The sequence below is a fragment of the Triticum aestivum genome, chromosome 6B (genome assembly GCF_018294505.1).
Source record: "Triticum aestivum cultivar Chinese Spring chromosome 6B, IWGSC CS RefSeq v2.1, whole genome shotgun sequence".
Classification (NCBI taxonomy): Eukaryota; Viridiplantae; Streptophyta; class Magnoliopsida; order Poales; family Poaceae; genus Triticum; species Triticum aestivum.
Genome location: NC_057810.1, coordinates 651,173,694 through 651,198,671, shown reverse-complemented (window position 1 = coordinate 651,198,671; position 24,978 = coordinate 651,173,694). Strand labels below are relative to the sequence as shown.

Sequence of the window (24,978 nt, the reverse complement as noted above, 5' to 3'; positions counted from 1 at the left end):
GGTACAGTACTTCTGAACTCGTACGTATACAAATTATTCACTGATTTTTACTACTCATGATTTTGAACACGTACGGTGGACTCAAATCAATTCATTAACACCTTTTTGTGCTAGATCAAAACTTTTTATTAACATGAAAACTAATTTTATTTTGACAGTTCTCGTTCCAGTGCTACTGCATGATATTGACACTGATTAAAAATGGGTTAAAGTAAAATTGCAGATTAGAGCGTGCCAGTTCTTGCGTCAAGCAAGAACAAATCACAGCTAGGATTATGCCATTCATCTGACAGATCATAACAGTGCCTAATATCTTCGATAAGAAGGTAATACTGTTCTAGAAATTACCATAATCTGTTCTAGTTATTGTGCCAGGGATTAATCGGACGCAAGCTTTAGCTAATTAATTACTCAGTTGCAGTGTCGCTTCGCGCTCCGGCCGGCCGTCGATTTCGCTTCCTAGGGGCTCGCCCTAGGTCGCTGACGGTGGTAGTTCTTGCACACGAAGTACACCACCACCTGCGCCACCAGCCCTACCATCACCGCCGCCCACAGCGCCGCCGCCATCGCCACCCCAGCGGCCACCCGGAGCCAGACGCTGAGGCCCATCGTGTCGTCCACCACCAGCGCCTTGAAGGCCAGTTGCACGGCCAAGGCGCAGCCGTCGAGCGTCGAGAAAATGGCAGCCGCGGCCCAGAACTTGCCGGCGAGGAGCCTGCCGCTCCTTTGCATGGCGCCGACTCCCCCGGCGTCCTCCAGCACAGACATCACGCAGGCGACGCGCCAGATCGTGCCGATGTGCGCCGCCCAGATGAGAAACGCGGCGTCGCCCAGCAGCTGCAGCGTCCGCGGCAGCTGCAGCCCGCGCTTCACTCTCCTCAGCCGGAGCAGCGGCGAGAGGGCGGGGATGCCGATTGGCGGGCCAGGCGGAGGCGGAGCCCAGAGAGTGATGTAGCCGAGGAGGACGAGGAAGGCGTCGTAGGAGGTGGCTACGAGGCGCCATGCAACCTTGGGGACGGCTCGGATGTGGCGCGCGGCGCTGCGGGAGTCACCTCGGAAGATCGACAGCAGGAACTCTGGGACGGCGCGGAGGCAGCGCGCGAGGGAGCGCGCGTCGCGATCGTCGGTGAAGCCGTAACTCGGGGCGATGGAGAAGACGCAGAAGGCGGCGGAGCCGAGCAACTGGACGACGATGGCGAGGAGGCATGCGGCCTCCACGAGGAAGAAGCTTGCCCAGATGGCGGCGAGGCGGAGGAGGCCGGCGTCGGCAGAGGAGGCGACGGCGTCGGAGAAGAGGGCGCCGACGAAGGCGACGTGGGCGAGCAAGATCAGGGAGAGCGCGATCGCCGTGCCGGCCACGAAGGTGAAGCCCGGGGGGTCTCGCGGCAGATGCCGGCGAGCCCAAGAGCGCCCAGAGCGGCCATTGCCGATGAGAAGAACTGATCAGCTCAGCCAAGCAAAGGCCTATCTCCGTGTGGAGTGTGGACTGGACACAGTGAGCCGTTCCCCGTGCGCGCATTGCCGATCTCGGGCTCTGGCTCAGGCCGTGGAAACGTTGCCGTTTGCTGCGAAAGCCACTGCTCTGACCACGACACTTGACTCGTCGACCACACAGGGAAGCAGCAGCACGGATGAGTCCAGCGAGTTCAGATATGATGGTGCGGCGGGCAGCAGGTGATGCACTGCAAATCGTCTTGCAACGAGCCATCAAGGGTCACCAGGAGCGGCCATTACGCATTCACGCTAGCTACTCACCAAACGGAGCCTGCCGGCTTGTGGTAGCAGTCAACCGGACGTGGATGGCTCTTGCAGATTTGAGCTAAAAACGCCATGCCCTTTTGACTAGGTGCATCACCCGGTGACGAGGAACAAAACTTTTCTGTCATCGCGAAAAAGACTTGATGCTCAGGTGCATTCAGTTAGTACTGTCATGCTTCACCTCAATGACCAATCAACCAAACCGTACGTGCACCCAACCCAAGAGACCAGCTCGTGCAAGTATGACAAGATAAAAAGTACTCCTGTTTTAAATTAAAGTTTCGAAATGTTAATATCTAGATTTTTTTGACGCGAGCATGCCTTGCTTTGTTTCCACTAGACATTCAAACCAATATCTTATGTTCATATACTTTGATGACTTTCGTCAGCACCATTGCAACAACAACGCTGAAACGAAGAATCGGTGTCCCCATCCCCTCACAACACCAGAGTGTCTGACGGAGGGAGATGGGACGACTGGCCTGCAACCTTGGCGGTGGGGGGAGTAGGGGGAATGGGGTTGCCTCCCTTTCAGTGATGGAAAAATGATGCAAATATAGGGAATACTTTAAATTTTGTATTCTTGAATGGCTCCAAGTACAATACTACGTTCTTTAATCAAAATTAAGACAATTCTCTAGTTTTTTCTTTGAGCGGGTCATGTTTAACTCGTGTTTTTTAGGGGTAATCCACACTTTATTAAACAGGACTTCAGTTTATAGGATTGATTACCAGGTCATGGGCAGTTCCTAGCCACATATGGCGGCCCTCAGCTGACGAAGATGAAAAGTTAGCTAAACCACGAGCTTCGAAACTTAAAAAACGTCTTTCAAAAATAAGATAACTATCCGTGTACATGAAATGTGACCGTATATGAACGCCCGTGCAAGTTTAACAACCAGAAACACGTATTTTACAAGTTTGTGCACCAAACTGACCGTCACGTGCAAGTTTTATGACTCCTGGTGTATTTACCTCTTTGATTAATTAAATTAGACAACCATCAAATGAGATTAAATTGGCATTTGTGCCAATGAGGCATTAATTGTTTAAACAAATTTAAAGGCTTGTGTGTTCCTCCTGACACTATTTGATCGGCTACTTTGTCCTTCAAATTCTATTTGGGGCCACTTAGCTTAAAAAATAATTTTCCACGACAGAACAAGGACCATCTTAACCTCTCATTGTTTTATTGAAGGACAAATTGCACCAAACAATTAAAAAATTAAGATTCATGTATATAACTTATGAATTAAATTATGTATGTAGAACACTTCGTGTTAGAAATATGAAAAAATGACCCTAAAAAACAAATATGACATATTGTTTATTTTGTACAAGCTACACCAGGCCATCTATATTATCTATACCTGCTATAAAGTACGGAGTGCTTCTGCCCCGTCGGCCATCCTACGTTTTATAAAAAGACCCTGGTGTTTTTTAAACAACTTGCGGTCCAGTATTAAGTCCTTCTCCTTTCTCTCTATCTGTTGGGCTTCGGCCCAACTTCTGTGTCTACTGTAGATTACACCTGGGCGTTAGTTAGTATTTCGCGTTCAGCTGCAGTAGGCTCAGTTCACTCTGTTTTCAGCCCGTTTAGGTCCCTGGTCTTTATTATTTACAAAGAATATGTTAAAATGATCATGCTATAAGTTTGCAACCGTAACTCAGATTAAGATAATTTATATATGTAATTTGACTAGAAAAATGCTTAGTTTCCAACCGTGCTATTAGTCGTTCATGTCAACGAATAATATAAAACTGTTTGTAGGGCATAACCTTAATTAACATAATTAATTGCTATTGAATATTAAATGTTTTTACCTCATTTACCCGTTTAGGTCCCTGGTCTTTATATTTACAAAGAATATGTTAAAATGATCATGCTATAAGTTTGCAACCGTAACTCGGATTAAGATAATTTATATATGTAATTTGACTAGAAAATTGCTTAGTTTCCAACCGTGCTATTAGTTGTTCCGGTTAACGAATGATATAAAACTCTTTTGTAGGGCATAACCTTAATTAACACAATTAATTGCTATTGAATATTAAATGTTTTTACCTCATTTAAATTGGCTACATATGTTAAATAAAGTGTGTGTGTGTGTGTGTGTGTGTGTGTGTGTTACCCCATTTAAATTGGCTAGTAGCACCTACTAATAAAGTATGGATTATTTCTGTCTGCTTACCTTCGTTTTTTAGATTTAGCCAATGCGGCTCTCTCTCTCTATCTCTCTCTCTCTCTCTCTCTCTGTGTGTGTGTGTGTGGGGGGGGGGGCAGACCAATCAGGCTGGGCTCATGAGTGCGCTAATGTGGACGTCTAGCCCCTTAAGAATAGAAGACAAGGCATACTCGGGCTGAGGCGATGGGCGCTGGATGGGCATGAACATGATGCAGGGACGGCTGTTGCGGCCCATGGGACGGCTTGTCAAGGTAGCGCACATCAATCCATATTTGTTTACTTATTAAATAGTCCCACCTTGCTATTTACATTAATTCTTACCAGTTTATATACGTTCTTAGGTTATCAGGTATCAAGGGGGCTGCTTCCGAATTTAAGCAAAGAATGAGGCGTGAACAAGCTTTGTACTTAACGGAACAAATGAGAGGGAGAGCAATAGCCATTATGCATAACCAAGCCGGCAAGAAAAGAAATAGACATTAATTGCATGAGAAATAAGGAAGGAAGGAGAAAGGAAGGAGATAGCAAGAAAGGAAATAGACATTAATTGCATAGGAAATAAAGAAGGAAGGAGAAAGGAAAGAGACAGCAAGAAAGTCAATAGACATTAATTGTATGAGATAAGAAGGAAGGAGAAAGGAAGAGAGTAAAGGAAATAGATGGTAATTATGTGGGTGCCATATTAATCGCATGAGTAATTAACAAGGCGGCAAATGGGATTCATGACATAGAGCAATATCCATTATGCATAATCAAGCCAACAAGAAAGGAAATATACATTAATTGCATGAGTCATAAAGAAGGAAGGAGAAAGGAAAAAGACGGAAAGAAAGGAATTAGACATTAATTGCATGAGAAGTAAAGAAGAAAGGAGAAAGGAAAGAGATGCAAGAAAGGAAATAGACATTTATTGCATGAGAGATAAAGAAGGAATGAGAAAGGAAAGAGAGTAAAGAAAATATATGGTAATTATGTGGGTGCCATATTAATCACATGAACAATTAATAGGGCGGCAAATGGGATTCATGACATAGAACAATAGCCATTATGCATAATCAAGACGGCAAGAAAGGAAATAGATATTAATTACATGAGTAATAAAGAAGGAATGAGAAAGGAAAAAGGCGGAAAGAAAGGAATTAGACATTAATTGCATGAGAAATAAAGAAGAAAGGAGAAAGGAAAGAGACGCAAGAAAGGAAATAGACATTAATTGCATGAGATAAAGAAGGAAGGAGAAAGGGAAGAGATGAAATAGATGGTAATTATGTGGGCGCCATATTAATCGCAAGAGCAATTAACAGGCTGACAAATGGGATTCATGACATTCATGATATAATGAAAGAAAGAGAAAGAAAATGGAAAATTCGAATCTGAACCCAAGCTCATCTGCACCTGCGCTCACGAAAAAAATCAAAATAAATACTAAAAAATTCAAAAAATTCCAAAAACAATTGGGGTGGTGGACAATTTGATGCGTGAGGTACGCTCTAATTTTCAAAACATTTGGACTTCTGTGCAGCTCTCAGCAAAAAAGACAAATCGGAGGTCTGTAAAAATATGTACTGTTCATATACTGTTCTGGTCTGATTTGTCTTTTTTGCTGAGAGCTGCACAAAAATTCAAATGTTTTGAAAATTGGAGTGTAACTCACGCATCAAATTGTCTACCACCCAAAAAAATTTGGAATTTTTTAAATTTTTCTGAATTTTTTACGATTTTTTTTGACCGGGTGCAGATGCACCCGGGCACCGAAACGCCGCTCTCAAAGAAAATAGACAGTAATTGCATGAGAAATAAAGAAGGAAGGAAATAGACATAAATTGCATGAGAAATAAAGAAGAGCGAATACATGAGGATTGAATGAGGGAGCATCCTACCAAATGGATAGGACGTGTGGGATTTGTGGGTGCCATATTAATCGCAGGAGTAATTAACATGAGGTGTGGGATTTCTTAGTTGGTATGAATTTTAATTGGAATCAATGGCACACGTAGTGGCCTCATTTATATTTTCTCTACTACTTAAAAAGAACGTAAGGTTCTCATTTCACCTTTCTTCCCACCATCCCTTCGTTCAACCTTCCTTGCATAATAAAAAATCAACTTAATTTACTTACCTTCTGAATCAGTTTCACTTTAATTTACTTACCAAACTTCGGATAAAAAAAGGTAATTCATGGGCAGACATTGATGATCATTTATTTATCTCTACTACTTAAAAAGAACGTAAAGTTCTCATTTCACCTTTCTTCTCACCATCCCTTCGTCCAAGCTTCCTTGTATAATAATAAATCAACTTAATTTACTTACCTTCTGAACCAGTTCCACTTTAATTTATTTACCAAACTTCAGATAAAAAAAAGGTCATTCATGGGCAGGATTTGATGATCATTTATTTACAAAATCGCATTATTATAGATAGGTAAATCACAAGCCGGCGTATTAGAAGATTTATATCTCATTGCAACGCACGGGCATTGTTCTAGTATGAATAAAAATGATGCGGCATTCTTTTTACGACATGTAATCCTCACTAAATTCATGTCATTTTTTCTTCCGTGGAACAGACAACATGCCACGTTTTACTTACTAAATCTGCGCCAATTTTATAACACAATGAACGTTATGTTTGCACATACAATCCTTACTAAATTTATGTCAATTTTTCTACCATTGTAACCCATGGGATATATATTATTTATTAAATAAATGGAGGTATAATATTATTGGTCCTCCCATTTCATATGTCCATGGCATTTTTTCATACTTAGCTAGGCCACTCTACCGATAGTTTGTCCTGGGCCACGGGGCCGCTGCCCCGGTCGTCCGTGCAGTATTCCACCAATAAGAAAACAATGCCCTCCCAACCTGTCTGTGCGACCCGACCCAGACCCACCAGCCCGTTTAGGAGATGAGGAAAAAATAGTTGTCAGTGACAGTAATCACACAATACCATGGTGTTGAATTTTTTCGCCCACAATACCATGAAAGGCATTCCTCGTCAAACAAAATTACATCAGTATAACACTTCATCATGTTTGTTACCTACAAGTTTCAGGGTTTGTGTTTACCTTTTTTGCAATTACTATTTTTTTAAAAAATTGGTTGCACTGGCATCCGAGAGCCATAAGTCCGCTTTAATTGAGCTAAAAAAATAGTATGAGCGAAAAGGCAATATTTTGAAAAGAAGATAGCCAACTATCCACACTAATTCATAAATATTTTGTCTAGGGCATACTTTGGACCTGTGTGCAAATTCCTGTAGACTATTCAAATTTTTGGGCTGGAAATAATACTCTCACGGACCACGGTGCTTGTAATGAGCAGTAACTTAAAATTCTTGCATGCAGATCTTGGCATTTTTGTCAGTGAAGAGAACAAAAGAAAGGCTTTTATATTCATTTAATAATTAAGATCCACCAATGTAAAACATACTGTATTAGAAGAAATAAACTAACAATAATAGAATCTATTGCACTAGCAAACGGGTTTGCCAATTAGTTAAATATGATATTTATTTATTTCTGAAGGTGTCACATGGAGTGGAGGACATGATGTTATGTGAGTTGTGCAGTATTCGGCATGTTTTCTCTTATAAATTAGGTTACTCTGTATTTATTTTTCTATCTATATGAATGTGCAGGAACACCTTGCCTCCCTAAAAAATGATTTATTTGTGATCTTTGAAAAGAAACACTACATTTTTTAGGGCATAAATAAACATTTTTTATGACTCAGAGTGGAAAATTTATTTATTTATTTATTTATATGTGCGTATCAAATTTGTAAAATCGTCTGACCGCTATCAGTGAGGTAATTACACCACTGGTGCTTGAACTTGCCATGAATGTGCACTTTAGTGTCTAAACTTGCAAAATACATTGAACTGGTTCCATAACTTGGCATGGACGTGCAAATACGGTTCACATCTTATATGTATATATCCACCATGCTGATGTGGCAGCCAAAATGGCATTGGGCCCGCTGTCAGCGACCAGATGGCAGTGAGGAGGGCGTGTGACCTGTTTATTTTCTTTTCAAAAACATCCTGAAATTATATTTTTTTCTCTTACAAATAGGAGAGAAACAACACAGATTTGTAAAAAACTGGTAGCGCGGGGGGGGGGGGGGGGTTCAAACCCGCACCTATCGCTCGCATGAGGCGTGGCTAACCAGTAGAGCTAATCACATTTATACACATGTAAATGTTTGAATACTTTATATACTATAAGTCTGATCGACATAAACAAAGTAATTTATTCCAACAAAAAAAGAGTGGGTCAATTATTCGAACACGTACCCTAAGGGTATATAGCGGCCCCACATATGAATACAACCCAAGAAACATAATGTTACAAAAGATAAATTTATCTTTATAACATAATGTGCTCGTGTGGGTAAAACAAACCACACCGCGGCCCATTTTCAACGTGTTCATTTTTTCCATTTAGAAATTTCAAAAAACATGTAAATTATAGTCGTGTGTTATAAAAAGTACATTTGAAAAGTTGTATAATTTCATAAAGTATCTACACATAAAAATAATAATTTTATAATTCTAAAGTGCTCTCATTTTTAATAAAATATTAAAGTAATTTTAGAAATTTTCATATATTTAAATAAATTATTGTATTTGTTTCAAATTTTCCATGTTTTTTAATAAAATAGTCATGTAGTACATAAAAGTGTTCATGCTTTAAAAAAATTGTGTTGTTTTAAAAAGCTTATATAGTATATAAAAGTTTGTGTGTTCTAGTGCGCCCTCAGATTGCAGATCGTTACATGAATAATATTTGATTCATACAATTTGTTACAATTTATAAATATTTTAAATTGTATGATTATGTTTTAAAATAACACTTGGATTCTTTTTAAAATGACACCTAAAATTTCAAACTCTTTTGAAATTATGTTTGTTATACAATCATAAATATTAATTTATGTTGTTCCACCTAGTGTATATAAAGGGTGTCAATCCCTCCAAACATCAAGTGTTTGGTTTGTAGTCGATTGGCTAGCCACACATGCATCGTAACAGCAGTACCCATGTTCAAACTCCCTACAGGCTAGTTGTAATTTTTGTTCTACAAATGTCTGTTGTTTCTCTCCAAGTCCTATTTGTAAGAAAAATAATAATTTCTGGGGCTTCCTGAAAAACTAGGCCACACGCCCACTTTCCTGCCATCCAGTCACTGACAGCGGGCCGCATGCCATGTTGGAACGTCTCTTCAGCGTCATGAATGTATACATATGAGATTTGAACTGTATTTGCACATACATGCCAAGTTATAAAATCAGTTCTATGTATTTTTCAAGTTCAGACACTAAGTGAACATCCATAGCAAGTTCAAGCACCCTGGGTGTATTTACCTCGCTATCAATCTCTTTCTGGCCGAGTTGTGACCACGTCGCTGCATGCAGGCATGATGAACTGGACATCGGATTCGGTGTGGATCTCGTCGTCTTCTTCTCAGTAGGGTAAGCCGGCGTTCGGCCCGAGCCCCTGTTGTACTTGTATCATCTCCATTCCGGCAGCGGCGAACTCCGGCGGTGGCGGCATGGCCATCAACATCTGCTGCATCTCCATCTCATTCCTAGAGTTCGCGCCGCAGCTAGCGAACTCAAAGCCACCACCGCCTGCGAGCTCCTGCTGCGGCGGGGGCGCCAGGAGCATGCGGCTGGCGCTCCTGGCGCGGCCGACGTCCAGCGCCTCCTGGAGCACCTGGTTGGCGCGCGCGGAGACGGCGCCCTGCACGTCCACCAGCGCGGCGGCGAAGGCCATCAGCTCCTCCTCCCCGAGGTCGCGCAGGTAGGCGTCGAGCCACGCCGCCGCCGGGCTCCCCGTGGCGCGCTCCTTCTCCATGGCCTCGTCCGCGCGCTCCTTCCGCGCCTTCTCCGACTCCAGCTGCTCGCGCAGCTGGCCGTACTGCCGGTTCAGCTCCGCCAGGTTGCGGTCGCCGGCGGCACCAAGGCCCGCCGCCGGCCCGACCTGCGCCGCGGCGGAGGGGATGAAGCGGTCGAGGATGGCCTCGACGGAGGGGTGGCCGAAGGAGAAGGCCTTGCCGGCCGGGGAGAAGACGACGGCGGCCACCTCGGCGCCGCAGAGCACGGCCAGCTCGCTCACCTTCTTGAACAGCCCCGCCCGGCGCTTGGAGAAGCACACCTGGCGCGCCTCCTCGCTCTCGATCCGCCGGATCTCGATCTTCTGCCGCCCCATGCTAAGCTTCCGCTTCGGCGCCATCGACATCTAAAACCTCGCTCACAGAGTGTTTCTTTTCTTTGTAGAGGAGGTCTGTTTTCTCTACGGCTCGGCTGCTCGTGTTTATATACTTGTGCTCGCGCGTGTGCTTAGTTGGCCTGTAGCCATGCACATAAATAGATTCCCTAGGAGTATATATGCCAACTCATCCCGGGCAAGGCATTTTTAAGTTCTTAGGGCATCTCCAGCCGTTGGCCCTAGGAAGGGCAAAAAATCGCCCCCAAGGGCGCACCGGCGTTAAACCGCGCACTGGGGGCGTGATGCCCCCCAGTCACGGCGCCCACGGTTAGTCAAAAAAGTCAAATACAGCGCAAAAACGACTCAAATGTAATGCAAACATCGACGAGTTCGTTCAAACTTAAACATATTTCACAAAAAAAGAAAAAAAACTACCGCGGGCTACCCCTGCCGTCTCCCTCGCCACCCGCCCACGCGGTTCTACATGCCGAGGAGGCTGTAGAACCGCGTGTAGTCACCGCTGTCGTCGTCATCGTCGTCGTCGTCGTCGCCGCCCCCGCCTACGCCTCCGCCGTCCCTGCCGCATCCCTCCCCCGGTTGGCGCGGCGGGTTGGACGGTCCGGGGGCGTCGTCGTCGTCGTCGTCGTTGCTGTCGAGGACCACGACGTCGTGCTCGTCCTCGCGCCCACGCTTGCGGGCGGCAATCTCCTCCAGGGCCCGGCGCTGCCGGACCATCTCGTCGCGGAGGTAGTCATCCCGCGCCCACCGCATGGCGTCCTCGTCGGAGAAGCCGCGCCGGGCTATCTCCTCGTACTCCGGCGGGAGGCCGGGCTCCGGCTTGGGCTCGACGAGGATGAAGCGACCGGTGGGTGGAGAGGCGTTGGCGCCGATGCGGACGCCGGAGCTGCGGGTCCGCGCGCTGACCGGCGTGCCCTGGGGCTCCGGCTTGACGGGGCGGAGGCAGGGCGAGCCGCCAGACGAGGAGGAGGACCCCCCGGTCTCCATGCGCCTCGGGGTCCACGAGCTTCCCCGGCGGCGTGAGAAGGAAGGGGGAGCGGGGTACTCCAGGCGCGGCGTGTTACCGTCCTCGATGTACTCGAGGACGGCCTCCAACATGCGCCCAGGCACGCCCCACCATCGACGCCGGCCGGCGGCGTTGAGCCTGCCGGAGGGCACGACGCCGTTGGTGGCCTCGAGCTGCTGGGCGTGACGGCGGCGGAAGTAAGGCTCCTAGAGCGGGCTGTCGGGGACGTACTGTGGCCCCTCCCTCGCCGCACGCGGCAGGTTCGAGCGGATGCGTGCGATCTCCGCACGCCGCGCCGCGCCGGTGGGTACCGGGGGCACCGGCACGCCGCCGCGCTGATCCTCCACGCCCCAAGCACCCGCATGTCCGGCGGGACCGGGTACTCGGCCTCGTAAAGGAGGCGAGCCTCGTCTTCATGAAGATGGCGGCGGCCGAAGCCGTTCGCCGCCGCGCCGTCGCCTGGGAAGCGCTCGGCCATGGGTGTGAACTGGAGACGGCGAAAGAGAGGAGAGGGAGGAACGACGACGGCGGGAGAGTGTGAGTCGCCGAGTACGCCGGGGCGCGTCATATATAGGGCGAGGCGCGCGTGCCACCGTGTGTACGCGTGGCGGGCGAGGGAGGGCGAGGGACGCGCGTCGTCCGGTCTTCACTGCGCTGCCCGTGAGGCATCAATGGTGCAGGCTGACCGGCGCGGTAGCGCGCGGTAGCTTTGGCATTGATTCGCCGCGGGAAACGAGGCGATGAGGACGACGAATGGCCGAGAAGAGAGCCGTGTCGCTGACGCGGCGGGCCCGCGGCTTTTTCGCGCCAAAACAGTTCGCCCGGCGCCCACGGGCGCCCCCCAACGCGCTGGGTTCGGGCTGGGTCCGCCGGCGCTGTTTTCGGCTCAAGCCGGCGAAAATCAGGCTTCTGTGAGTGCGATTGGGCCGTTTTTTCGGCGCCGGCGCGAAAAAAAACACCTGAGGAGACCTTCCTGGGACGCGGCTGAAGATGCCCTTATTACTCACCACTGCTCATGAGTTGTCACTCGTATGACAAGATCTCAGCAGGCTTCAATACTTCAAAATTGGACGAATTTTGAATATTATGTAAATCTGGGTCGGCACCAAGGGTTTTGGATTCCTGACGCAAAATAAAATCTGGGGTGTTTTGGCGGTGATCAGAAAATATTGGGCAGTTACCAGACGATTTTCATGAGTGACTTTTGCCACCTTAAAAATCATTCAAACCAGAGTCTAAATTTAATCAAATTCAAAAAATGGGATTTTCCGCTTGGTGGTGATTTCTCGTGGGTAACCGAATTTTCTGCCTGGTAACATAATCCCTGCTTGACATGAACATATTTCTAACCTCAGAATTCCGGGCCAGATATTTTTTATTTTTTCATGGTAGATTTAAATTAATTTTCAAACCAAATTTTACTAGTGTACAGTAGGAGAGGTTAACAACTGATCAGTCCTTTCTTAACACAAGTACAATTACAGATGCCTACATACACACGTATATATACTCACCTCTATGAACGCACGCACATATATATTAGTTACTCAAACACATGAGTCTCACCTCACGCATAGGTAGCTTTCTAGCGGATTAACAACAATAGGGTGGTAATTATGATAGAGCTAATTGGGTAAATGGTTATCATCTCATCAAGCTCTTCCTGGAATAGTACTCGCAAAACAAAAGAAAAATCTTCATGGAATGGGCACCTCACGAAACATCTGTTTTAGGAGAGGCTCTAGATTTTATCAACGAAGACAATTTTTGTGAGGGGAGGAGAATCTATCTCCAGAACGAACAACGCCTGCGGTGGTTGCTCTAGCACTCAACTATGTGCGTGGAGCATAAGCAAAAATTACACCAAAGATAAATAGATGGCCGGCGTTCCTAGCAGGCCAACTAATCCTAAATGTTGATGCTTCATTCACAGTAGGTGATTATACAACGTTCTGTGGGACTATCATTCGTGATCACCGGAGATCTTTCATGTCGGCGTTCATGGCAAGATTAGAACATGTAGCTGATGTTTTCACGGCAGAAGCGGCAGCTTTACTTGAAGGACTGAACCTAGCAAGAGATACGGGATGCCATTATTTGGTGGTGAGATCGGATAATATCACAGTGGTGGATACACTCAGGCTCAATGAAGGTCACTCTATGGTGGCAGCGCCCGTCTTTGATAAATGTCGTAGTTATCTAGAACATTTCGGCATGTTTACTATTGAGCATTGTATTGAAGAGTCAATTTTCGTAGCTCATGAGCTAGCTAGATGGGGACGTGTTAATAATCCAGCTTGTTGGGTTGATGCCCCGCCTGATTTCATTGTAAATCTACTGGCAGACGATGTTTCTATCCTTTGATTAATAAAGTAAGCTTTCCCGTAAAAAGAAAGATCACTCCCATCATCCTAGGTTGCAACAAGTGGCACACTGCATGTGCGCCACTTGTCGCAACCTAGGAGTTTTCCCATTCTCTTTTTTACATCCGTTTATTCAAAATGTTTTATCTCTTAAACCGTGCGTCCAAATCTTGAATAGTTTTCACCGTTAGATTCCTTATGTCGAGCTCTTCAAAACTATATCTCATGTTGATATGTTTTGATAAACTTTTTTTCACAAAAAAACGGACGAAAAAACCGAACCGGGAACACGAGTTTTTCCCTTTTCGAAAGAGGCACGCCCATGCCTCGCGCGGAAGGAAGGAAAAACAGAAAACACGTTTTTTCGTTTCCGAGAGGCACGACCGTAACTCTCGCGAAAGCACAACGTGCCTCTCGCGCAAGCAATACCGTGCCTCTCCAGAAAAAAAATTAATAAATGTGTTTTTTACATTTTCGAGAGGCACGGTCGTGCCTCGCGCGAAAGCACAACCGTGCCTCTCACGGAAGAATAAAAAAACAGAAAACATGTTTTTTTTTCTGTTTCTGAAAGGCACGGCCGTGACTCTCGGGAAAGCACAACCGTGCCTCTCGCGGAAGCAAAAACGTGCCTCTTGCAGAAGGAAAAAAACAGAAAACACATTTTTTTTCATTTATGAGAGGCACGACCGTGACTCTGGCGAAAGCAAAAACCGTTCCTCTCGCGAAAGCAAAACCGTGATCTCGTGAAAAAAAAGTGTTTTTTCGCGCAATTTTTTTATTCAAAAGCTAAGGAAGACCCGTGAAAAACCGAAACATCGAAAAAACCAGGAAAACCCGTTTTAAAAACCGAAAACGCGTGCGAAAAAAAATTCGAAGGAAGCGCCCAGAGTGCGACATGTGGCGGGCGGCTGAGAGCGCGCCAAGTGGCGCTGATCGTTGTGAGGCTCCTAAAGGAGCGCTCGTCAACTAGTTGCTTCCATCTCACCGTCTACAAATCTCACCCTAAGCCTCCATATATATAAGCACTGAAGATGCGAGCTCTACTCTCACAACCATAAATTCCCAAATTCCTCCGCCTCCTACACTGGCAGCGGCGGCACACATACTTAACCCTCCCCTCGATGCATCTCCCACGTGAGATGGTCGTGGTCGACCTCCTCCCGTGCATGGCTGTGCAAGGGTGTTCGAGCTCCTCGGGTCAGACTCGGGCTTGTACTTAGTACATTGTTAGGGCTTCGAGCTTTGGGATGGGCTCGGGCTAGGTTATTGAAGGCCAGGCTTTTGTAAGCCCAGCCTAAAAAATGCCTAGGTCTAGCACCTACTGTGGTAAATATTAACAAAATAAAATTGTTGGAAGGATATTTACATAATAGGGTGTTTCGCAAGCACAAATGGATAAAGAGAGAGAATTACAGGAATCTGCTAGATGGAAATGTAATCATTAAGGTGTTGTGGCATCCTATATACCCACGGTCGGTCCTGAGACTTCGGGGGCCCGGGGCGAAACTAAATCTTGGGGCCCTTAGAAATTTTCTTCTACCATTCGTCAATGCACAATCATTTAAACATTGTCCTGCTGGTTATGCGACGGTGAAATTATATGTTGCGCTGAGCTGCGCAAGCAAGCAAGACAACAAAGTTGCAGTGGTAGCGGTCTCAAGGAGATTCAGACAATGGAAGCATTGGTTGTCACAAGAAGCCCTTTTGATGGCGATTGCTCGTTCGTGAAGCGAAAATCGCTAGAGCTGTATCTACGTCTTCAATACCCTCTATGATGGTTCATGGTGCCATTATGGGGAGACCTTGGAGGAGATCAGTGGCGGAGCTACGATAGAAAACAAGGGCGGGCCGGTACAATGGAAGACCCATAATTTTAACACGTAGCTCCGCCAGTGGAGGAGATTATGGCGGCAAACAACGAGTTCGAAGATATCCTTTTTCTCTGTGAGAGAAGACCTTCTAACTAAGATGCACACATCTTAGCGCGCCGAGAGATGAAGTTGGTCATCGTATGTGATTGACGGTTTCGCCTAGTGTCCTTTGTATCACACACACTTACTTAAATAAAGCGGACATGATTCTAAAAAAATCATGTCTATCTCATCCAACTTCGTCAAATAAGATGATACAAAACCGAAGTATGTATATGCAAGTCAATTTTAGTAAGTACTCTCCCTGTATTTCTTTACAGTGGCAGTACTAGATATTAGCAGTACTATAATTTTGCCATCCGTGATCGAGTGATCACCAACTCTTGGCACTGTTTCCCTAGCATGAATTTGTGAAATACATAAATAGAATCACATATCAGACCACATATGAGACCAAACGAATACGTAACTGTACCATGCATACACACCTGAAGATGATTATATGTTTCTTGAGATGTAGATCGTGAGGCCCTTGACTCCCATAATTCTAATGATAATATTTGCCTGTTCGAAGTTTCAAATTATAGTGAGGCCCTTGACTCCCATGAATTAACTGAAAACGCAACAAATTATCAACATCTAGACTGAAACAAGCATGCATGGATCAATCTCCCCAATGTCTGGATTACAACCTGCTCCACAGCACGGACGAATCGGTCCTAGAGCTCAACAGTCCACCGGAGGCAGGGCATGGGGTCGATGGTCAGGACGACCCGGACGAGGCGCGGAATCGCCGGCTTGCGATTCACGATCGGGGCGAAAAGGGATCTGCCGAGATCATGGCGAACCAGATCCGGAAGAAAACGCGACGACGTGGCCATGGATTCGGGGGCCCGGGGCGGCCGGCCGGCCCTGATATACCCCAAAAGCAAGAGATAAGCCTTAGGGCATCTCAAACACCGATCACCAAATTTATGTCCTCAAATGTTCTTGCCCGCCGGCCGGAGGCCATCCAACCATATTCAGGAAATGTCTGCTCGGCATCCGCGCATGTCCGGACTTCCCTAGAAGTCCCCCCCCCCCCCCCCCCCCCCCCCCCAAAAAAAAAAATTGAGGGCGATTTGAGGGATTTCGAACGTCCGGACAAGTACGCGGACATTTGGTGAGTAGCTTCGATGGGTAAAAGTGTTTGAACCATCTGGTCCGAACACTTGAGGCAGATTTTAGGACCCGCGCTGGCTTTGCCCTTAGACCTATCTCTCGAGTCTGCTCTCATAACAACATTAATAACTTTTTCAGATAAAGGTTGTTGCAACTTATCATTTTCCTCATCTGTAACTAGATCAGAGTCAGACCAAAAATCATGTCCTAAATGAATATGATCTTTAGCTTCAAAGCCAAAAAGATTTTTTGTAAAAAGAAGTAGCAACTTCCAACATTTGGTGGGTAGAATAGACAGAGCTGTCATCACCAATCAGCACAACCAGATGGTTCATTCTATGATGTTGATTAGCTAACCCATGGAAATAAGAATTGTTCCTACCCCCCAACACAAATTTCCTATCCCTAGATCTTTGCCATAAGGCGGTTCCATCTTTTTTCGAATATAATCCAGTTCCTTTTAAATATCATTCATACATTTTTTATCATCATCTGAAAGTTTATTTTCCTTAGAAAAGACATCAAGAATGTCAGACTCCACAAGGAGATCGCGTTTCTTTTTCTCAAGATCAGCTTCCAAATTAATGCTCCAACCTCTCAATTTTTTTCCTGAACAGCCTAGTCAAATTAATGTGCCGTCGTTGCCGATCTAACCATGTAACTCTCCAAGAGGACGTGTGCATTCAAACTGAATGAAAAGGTGATGTCTTTTACTTCATCAGTTAACCATGAATCTTCGATCTTTACTGGTATGACTTGATAATTCCACTAGAGTAGACAACCGTCAGATCATGGCGATGAGAGCAGCTAGCAGCCCGCGTCATAAGAAAAGCACTAGACTTTGTTGCGCCGTCTTCCTTGAGTTGATCGAGAGCATGTGGCTGGGCAGTCGAACACACAGGTGGTGTGCGATCATGAAAACCATAGGAGAGGAGTAAAGAAGAAGACTTACAGTAGGGAAGTGAAGTGAAGTGAGTGCCTTGCTCGATGATGCAGCAGAGGCGGATCCAGTGGGGGTGCCCTGGGCCTGGGTCCAAAATTGTAAAATGAATTTTACTATATACTCCCAAGTTGTTGCTAGTTTAAGACTATTTGTTGAGATTATGATGATGCTTAGTGTAAACTTTGAACCGTGGCACCCCCAAGCATGTGATTCTAGGTCCGCCACTGGATGCAGCCGTGGTAGCGGTCGCTCGTTCACAAAGCAGAGAACTTGCACAAGTCGTCCGTCAGAAAGGCGAACACAGCTAGCCCCTGCCATGCCATGGGAACTGCCGGGCAACTCTTGGCAGCAACAAGTCAAGCCGGCAGCAGGTGTGTGTGTACAGCTGCCAGCCTACCATAACGAGTCAATCTGTGCACAAAAATATATATAATGGGTCAAGAGGTTACTGAATCAATGGTGTATAAAAAAAAGGCTTAGAGCAGCCAGGCGCAGGGGACAAGTCCAAAGCTGACCTGAGCTGCTGGCTAACCAGCAAGAGAGAACGACACAGCTAACTAGCTAGCTGCCATGGACGCGGCGGGCGGCTCGCACTGGGGCGACTCGTCGGGGCTATCCTCCCCCTCCTCCTCCTCCGGCGGCAGCGAGCAGGTGTACGTGGCGGTGGGCGGGTCCAAGGCGATGGTGCTGTGGGCACTGCACAAGTTCCCCAAAGACACCGCCTTTGTGCTGCTCCATGTCTGCCCCCAGCACAAGCTCATCCCTATCAGTGCGCCTCATCCCCTCCTCTTTCACTTCTCTTCTTTCTTTTCTTTCCTTTTTGTTTTAATTTGGATTAGAAGTTCTTCTATTCTTCATGATATTAGTATATTCCCCATTTCAAAAAGAAGTTCTTCTATGCAGCTTTGTAGTTTCATTACCTGCTAGTACTTCAATAGAGTGAACAGCATAAACAAGACATGAGTCATTATTACCCTGACATGATTGCAAAATAGTTTTAGCATATTTTGGATGCGATGCAATCAGATCAACTAAAATCCTGCAGGATTCGAATAGCATAGAGTTTCTGCTGATAGTAAATTATGGTTGTGAAAGTTAATACCTCCAATGTTGTTCACAGTGGGTGCCAGGATCCCTGCTAGCCAGGTGCAAGAGCAGGAGCTGACTGCATACAAGAAGATGGAGTTGCAGAGAATCAATGACAGTCTGGACCAACATCTGCTCCTATGTGCACAGGAAAAGGTTCAGACATATCAGACACCAGAATGCCAAGAAAACTAGTACTATATGCTTGCTTCAAAAATTGACCTATGCATGTATCTCACAGGTACAAGCTGAGAAGCTGGTGGTTGAATCAGATGATGTGGCAGAGGGACTAGTGCAGCTCATCACTGAGCATCATGTCACTGCCCTTGTCATGGGGGCAGCAGCTGATAAGCATTACACAAAGTATGTGTGCAAATTTCTGAGTGATCTCTTAAAAACTTATAGATTATTATTACTAATTAAACACATCATGGTCATCAGTGAATGCCCTTTACCACAAAAGGGAAAACTAACTCCTCGTTCAAGAGTTCAGGAAAATGAAAGCCCTCAAGTCCAAGAAAGCACAGGTTGTAGAACAGAGGGCAGATCCTTCCTGCAAAATATGGTACATCTGCAAAGGAACGCTTGTTTACCGTAAGTACGGTTGGTCGAGCGCCGGATACTCTTCACTTACGTTGCAGAACTCCAGCCTGCATTTGACATGTTACCCTCCTTGTCTGCATTCTCTCTACACTAGGAAGGCTGTTCCCCTTAGCCATGGGGCAATGCCGCAAGGTACACAAAAGCCTGGTGCTCAACAGTTTTCAGTGGATAGATCAACTAGCTTGTCAGAGATGTGGTGTGTTTCAAATACATGGCTGCACAAACCAAATCTCAGACGATCCGACGGTAATGAAAAGGTAAACACAATTATATAAATGATATTTATTTTGGCATACTTAAAGTTTAGCAGTTACACTTCAAGGAACAAAGAAGCTGCTTCATTTATATTCTCCACATCTTCAGTAAGCAATATGCATCCACACTTAAACTTTGTATGGTCACTGATGAAGCAATCAGAAATGCATATGCACTTCAAATGTGGTCCATGCTGAAGAATTTGCTTGATAAATACACGAAATAGGATGAAGATATTAAACATTCAAGAAAACCTTGACATGACATGAAGTTTTACCTTATCTCACCCAGGAAACTGTTCACGAATTTGATGAGGCTGACAATAAATTCCAGCATATGCTCCGGGAGTTGGAGAGTGTAAGAAAACAAGCTTATGAAGACAACTGCAGTCGTGAAAAGGCAGAAAGGGAGTTGTTTGAGGCTTTCCAGAAAGTAAGTATAGCTTAATTTGCATTTTTCAGTCATGTCAAGTATACTGATGTTAACTGTTATTTCAACTGTATGATGTATGCCAGTAAGAGCATTATTTGGAAGATACACTTGCTACTGTGCTTATGAAGCACCATCACGAACTTTACCATCATCAATAATAAATTTGTAAACAATTTTGGATCCATTGTTTCCAGTAACTGCCAGCTAATTTTTTTAACGAAATACTCTCACATTTAGCTTGTCCAACAGGCACGAGCCTCTGAGAATATGTACTTCGGAGAAGTGAAGCAAAAGAATCAAATAGAGGATAAGTTGAAAACAACACTGGAGGAAGTCGAAAGACTCACAGAAACAACTAATGAACTTTGCGCAAAGCTTCAAGATGAACGCAAGAAAAGATCAGCCATTTGTGTACCAAGCCAGCTCCACATCGACCGGCTCTCCTCTTCTCTCACAGCCAGATCCTCTCTCCCTCGCCTCGTCTCCGACGATTTTGCCTCTCAACAACGAATCCAGATCCGGTGGAGATCGACCTTGGAAGCCACACTGGGAGGCACCAGGAGCAGGAGAGGTCGCGACCGACGGCGGGAGGAGAGGCCCCAGCGGTGGATGAAACGCTGCAGATCGCCGGCGTCTCCGCCTCTCCCCCGCATGCCGCCTCCTCCACTCCCCTTCCCTCACAGCCCCACCCCCTCTCATCTCGTCTGCTAACCCTTTTTCCCTCTCAATACACTCAATAATGAATCCTGATCCGTGCAGATGGATGGCAGAGTCCCTATGGTCGATGGCGCCGGGGAGGAGGCAGAGCGGCAGGACGGGTTCTGTAATGCTGGGTGGAGCGGCGGCCGGAACGGGTCACCGGTGTGAGAGGGTGGAGTCCTTTCGTGTGGCCAGGTAAGCAGATATCTAGCTGGTGGTGAATTTCTGAAGATGGTGTGAAGCTAGTCCGGCTTGCTGTGCTTAAATTATTCCTACATTTGATATACATGCTGTACAAGTGTCAGTTAATTCATTCACAACCCATTCATGATTCTTGTTTTTGATTGACTACGACATACTCCCTCCGTCCGGAAATACATGTCGCATAAATGGATGAAAATGGATGTATCTACAACTAAAATACGTCTAGATACATCCATTTTGCTGACAAGTATTTCCGGACGGAGGGAGTACTACAGAAATACTCCTATGATATGATTCTTATGCAGCTTCCCTTTTCTAACAGAAATATTCCTACAGACTACATCGCCCTTACTTTCAGAATGTCATACTATAGTTTGCATAGAGCGGGGCATGCTCGATCAGTTTGGAGGCCAAGATGACACCAGATGGACCTTACTTTCAGAATGGCATATCGCTATCTATTCTATTTTCTAAATTTAACCTCTTGAAAGAATCACATCTACTGTATATTCTGATTCTACTGACTTAATCAATAGTTGTGGATCCATATTCCTTGCAACACCGTTGATCTCTTGGTGCGGTGGCGCGAGGCCAACCTGGGTTTGCCGGGGTGATCTCCCTGTCACTGGACGAGGAGGTTGACAAGGACACCGTGGTGGAACTTGGCGACGCAGACCACAGGAGGTAGGAGGAGGAGAAGAAGAAGAAGAACCGGCGCAAGAAGAGGAGGAAGAAGCAGCGGAAGGAGGACGCCACCGCAAACAAGGAGGTAAATGTTGCAGGCCTATGCTCAGCTCGTGATTATGTAGTATCATGTATTTATTTTAGCAAAAGAGGATTTAGTAGCAATGTCATGTAGAATCACTTTAAATCGGAAGCTACTTTTTCAACTGCATCAAGTGTGAGCTCACTGGAAGTTTTTTTTATGTGTGGATCTAGAGGAGCATGCCCGTTGCTTTCCTTTGGTAATGCTATTGTATTGCTACGGTCATTTGTTTAACTATGCCTTACTAGGATTCAATGGTCAATACTATCCAATTTTATTTTTTTGCGGACAATATAAATGCAAGTATGTTGTTTCCTGTGCAAAACGCACATACTTTTTGGTTTCGTGAAAATCAAAATGATGCAATGTTTTTGTTTTCACCCATTAAAAGTTAGTGAAACATGTGTGTGCACAATGAAACATTCATGAACTGAATAGCGAATTGAAAACCTTGCATGTGTAGTACAAATAATTTTATCTTAGTGACTCGACATCTGTGTTTGATCTTCATGGAGCTGCAGTTGATGAATATATGCCTTTGATCAACAATTATGCAGTACGATTTCTGCTTGCATTGACATCAGTTCTTTCTTTGCACAATTATTAGTTTTGCTGAACACCACAAGATTTGTTTTATGTTTCTTCTTTTTTATGATCCATGTAGCTATTGCAAGATAAGTACCCTCGAAATAGAACTTCATTGTTGCTGCCTCCAGTTCAAAAACAGCAAGGTACATCATGTAGATTGACAGCCAGCTAATATATTGACGACCTACCATCCTCGCATAGTCTCTCTCTCTCTCTCTCTCACAACATACCATAAGTTCATCCATCTACATGTGGGTAAATAATACAGAAAGAACAATCTTAACCTATTAGAGAATCCAGGAATAGCTAATTTCTGGAACACACATAAGGTCATCCATCTAGGTGTGGATAAATAATACAAATAGAACAATGTTAACCTATTTAGAGAATTCAAGAATTGCTAATTTCTGGAACACACATGCTCTTTGTCAGCTGAAATAGAAAAGCATCACGATATGCAATCTGCTACTCAAAGTAAAGAAAGACGAGCATAAATGAGTTTTATGTTTTGCTATGTTATATGCATTCAATTAATTACTGTTTGTATAAGAGCTATGCCTAAAACTGGAGTGAATTGCTGAAACTGATCATTTAAAAAGCATAATGAATTTGAATATGCAAAACTCCACCGATATTTAACTATTATTCTAAGTTTTTGTGTGCAAGGTCTTGCTGCTTGAAAAACTAATTCTACTGTCATCAACAAGTTGTGAGTGTTATGTGCATAAGAAGTTAACAATAAATTTTTTCTTGTCTATATCTTCTTACAGATATCACATTTGGTTCCAAATTGGTGCTGTGATGTATGCTTCAAGAATTGAAGATCGACACGGTGGCTGAGGGTTGTGTGTTGGCTGTCGGGGCTAGCTGTAGCGGAGGCGACAGCGGCCATTGCTAGCTAGAGGTATTGGCATGCGTCAGCTGGCACGCAGCTGCAGCACAGGAGGCATGGTCGGAGGCAAGAAAGAAGGAACTCTCTAAAGTATAGTATGAATCTCTCCCTGCACTATTAGCTTGATTTACTTGGTTATCTAGGTCACAGAGCATGTCACTGCTGTTACATGTTTCACTTCATTCTTTTTTTTCCTTTTTGTAGAGATGATTTCAGTACTCTATCAGTGTGATGTTAATTAGCACCAAGATGCATGTGTCACTCGTTCGATCAAGTGTGATGAATTTTGTATTTTGTTCCTGGTGATCTGAAATCCCGGTTTTGTCTCGGCTAAATGTTGCTTAATATACACCTGATATTTTGAATCTGATGCAATAACAATAGATAATGTAAACAGGAAAGTGAAAGGGGCGCCTCCCACCACCACTTAGCTTTCTCTCACGAGGCGCCACCAGGTGGCGCCCCAACCGCTAGTAATGTAGCAAAGCTCAGTGGTTTTGGCGTGTGCCGAATGTTCACTGATGAGTTCAGGGGCACAACCACTCTATATAAGCATACCCACCCAAAGGGATCTTTTGTGTACATTGATCCTGAATATGTTATGACTGGTGACCTGACCCCCCTATCTGATGTATACTCTTTCGGAATCGTGCTGTTGCGCCTCTTGACTGGAAGACCAGGATTCGGGCTGTTGAAAGATGTGCAACGGGCAGTGGAAAAGGGTTGCCTGGAAGCAATTTTGGATTCATCTGCTGGGGGCTGGCCAGCTATGCAGGCTGAGCAATTGGCTCGGGTAGGTCTGAAATGTTGTGAAATCAGAAGAAAAAACCGTCCTGACCTGCAAACGGAGGTTTGGACTGTACTTGAACCAATGTTGAAGTCCAGTTCCTTCATGTTGTGTTCCTTATCATTTAAATCAGTATCCGAAGACCTTGGAGGTGTGCCGCCCTACTTCATCTGTCCAATACTACAGGTGAGTGAGTCATAGATTTAACTTGGTGAATATTGTTTTCTTCTATTGTTCATTTTGACATATTAAAGTGTGTAAGCATGCTTGATTAACCTTAAATTTTCCCCTGAATTCTTGTTTCCAATTTATCATTCTTAGCAACTTTAGACAAAGTCAGTAATTTCTTGCATAGACAACATTTGTTATTTCAGGTTATTTCACCCTTGCATTTCTATGGTGCAGGATATCATGAGGGAACCTCTAATTGCTGCAGATGGTTTTACCTATGAAGCCGAAGCTATAAGGGAGTGGATTGACAATGGCCACCATACATCACCCATGACAAATCTTGAGCTACTCCACCGTGATCTTTTGCCGAACCATGCCCTCCGTTCTGCGATCCAAGAATGGCTGCAGACAAATGCAAATTAATATGTTAGCTTTATCACCATGGAACTTTGAGATGAAAAATTGGTGTGCGCGTAACTCCTTGCACAGATTAGTAGGCACAAACCGCAAAAACCAAACGCTTCTGTGTGTATTCAGAAAGAATGATCTAAGATATACACAGTGCTTTTCATTTTGTTTCTTCAGCAAAACGTGTATGTAAAATATAATAGTTTGGAGCTCCATCAGTAGCATGCTGTACTTTGTACATGGATTTATAAAGAGAAAACTGTTTTGGTCATGATACCACCATTGCATGTGCACACTGCTTGAATGAACAATCAATATTGGTGTGGTAATGACTGGCCTCTGAATGTCGATGTTCCATGAATGAATAGTGCATATCAGCATGGAACTATCAATTATTTACAACCATATATGCTACAGTGTCATTTTACATGTTAAATCCAGTTTGAAAATCTAATATTTGCAGCATCGATCTGTCTATTCCGAAAGTCCAAAATGATCAAGCAATCAAACTTCAATGACCTATGATCAGCTTATTTTATCCTCTTGTCAATGACACAGATCC

At 44.9% G+C, this 24,978-nt stretch overlaps 1 protein-coding gene and 2 long non-coding RNA genes across 6 annotated transcripts; 1 reads left to right on the top strand and 2 right to left on the bottom strand.

Moving 5' to 3' along the window:
- Window positions 1–9,416: 9,416 nt before the first annotated feature.
- LOC123139507 (agamous-like MADS-box protein AGL61) lies at window positions 9,417–10,193 on the bottom strand. The gene has a single exon (XM_044559292.1). It carries the CDS (start codon window positions 10,191–10,193, stop codon window positions 9,417–9,419), a length of 777 nt encoding a protein of 258 aa, XP_044415227.1.
- Window positions 10,194–15,648: 5,455 nt separating this feature from the next.
- LOC123138503 (uncharacterized) lies at window positions 15,649–20,473 on the bottom strand. Of its 4 annotated transcripts, XR_006469203.1 has the most exons (7): window positions 20,249–20,473; window positions 18,628–19,852; window positions 18,041–18,454; window positions 17,714–17,936; window positions 17,535–17,609; window positions 15,910–15,985; window positions 15,649–15,818 (listed from the first exon to the last, which is right to left on the bottom strand). It is a non-coding gene; the product is annotated as an uncharacterized lncRNA (long non-coding RNA). The 4 variants fall into 4 exon arrangements; XR_006469201.1 differs by having other exon boundaries at window positions 17,535–17,936; XR_006469204.1 differs by lacking the exons at window positions 15,649–15,818; window positions 15,910–15,985 and having other exon boundaries at window positions 16,542–17,936; window positions 18,628–18,749; window positions 19,205–19,852.
- LOC123138502 (uncharacterized) lies at window positions 20,219–24,685 on the top strand. Its single transcript, XR_006469200.1, has 4 exons — window positions 20,219–20,795; window positions 21,127–21,573; window positions 22,929–24,023; window positions 24,243–24,685. It is a non-coding gene; the product is annotated as an uncharacterized lncRNA (long non-coding RNA).
- The last annotated feature ends 293 nt before the right edge of the window (window positions 24,686–24,978 follow it).

What these genes read in the sequence shown, in the direction of transcription:
- LOC123139507 (XM_044559292.1), bottom strand. Translation starts at nt 10,193, where the DNA reads ATGTCGATGGCGCCGAAGCGGAAGCTTAGCATGGGGCGGCAGAAGATC.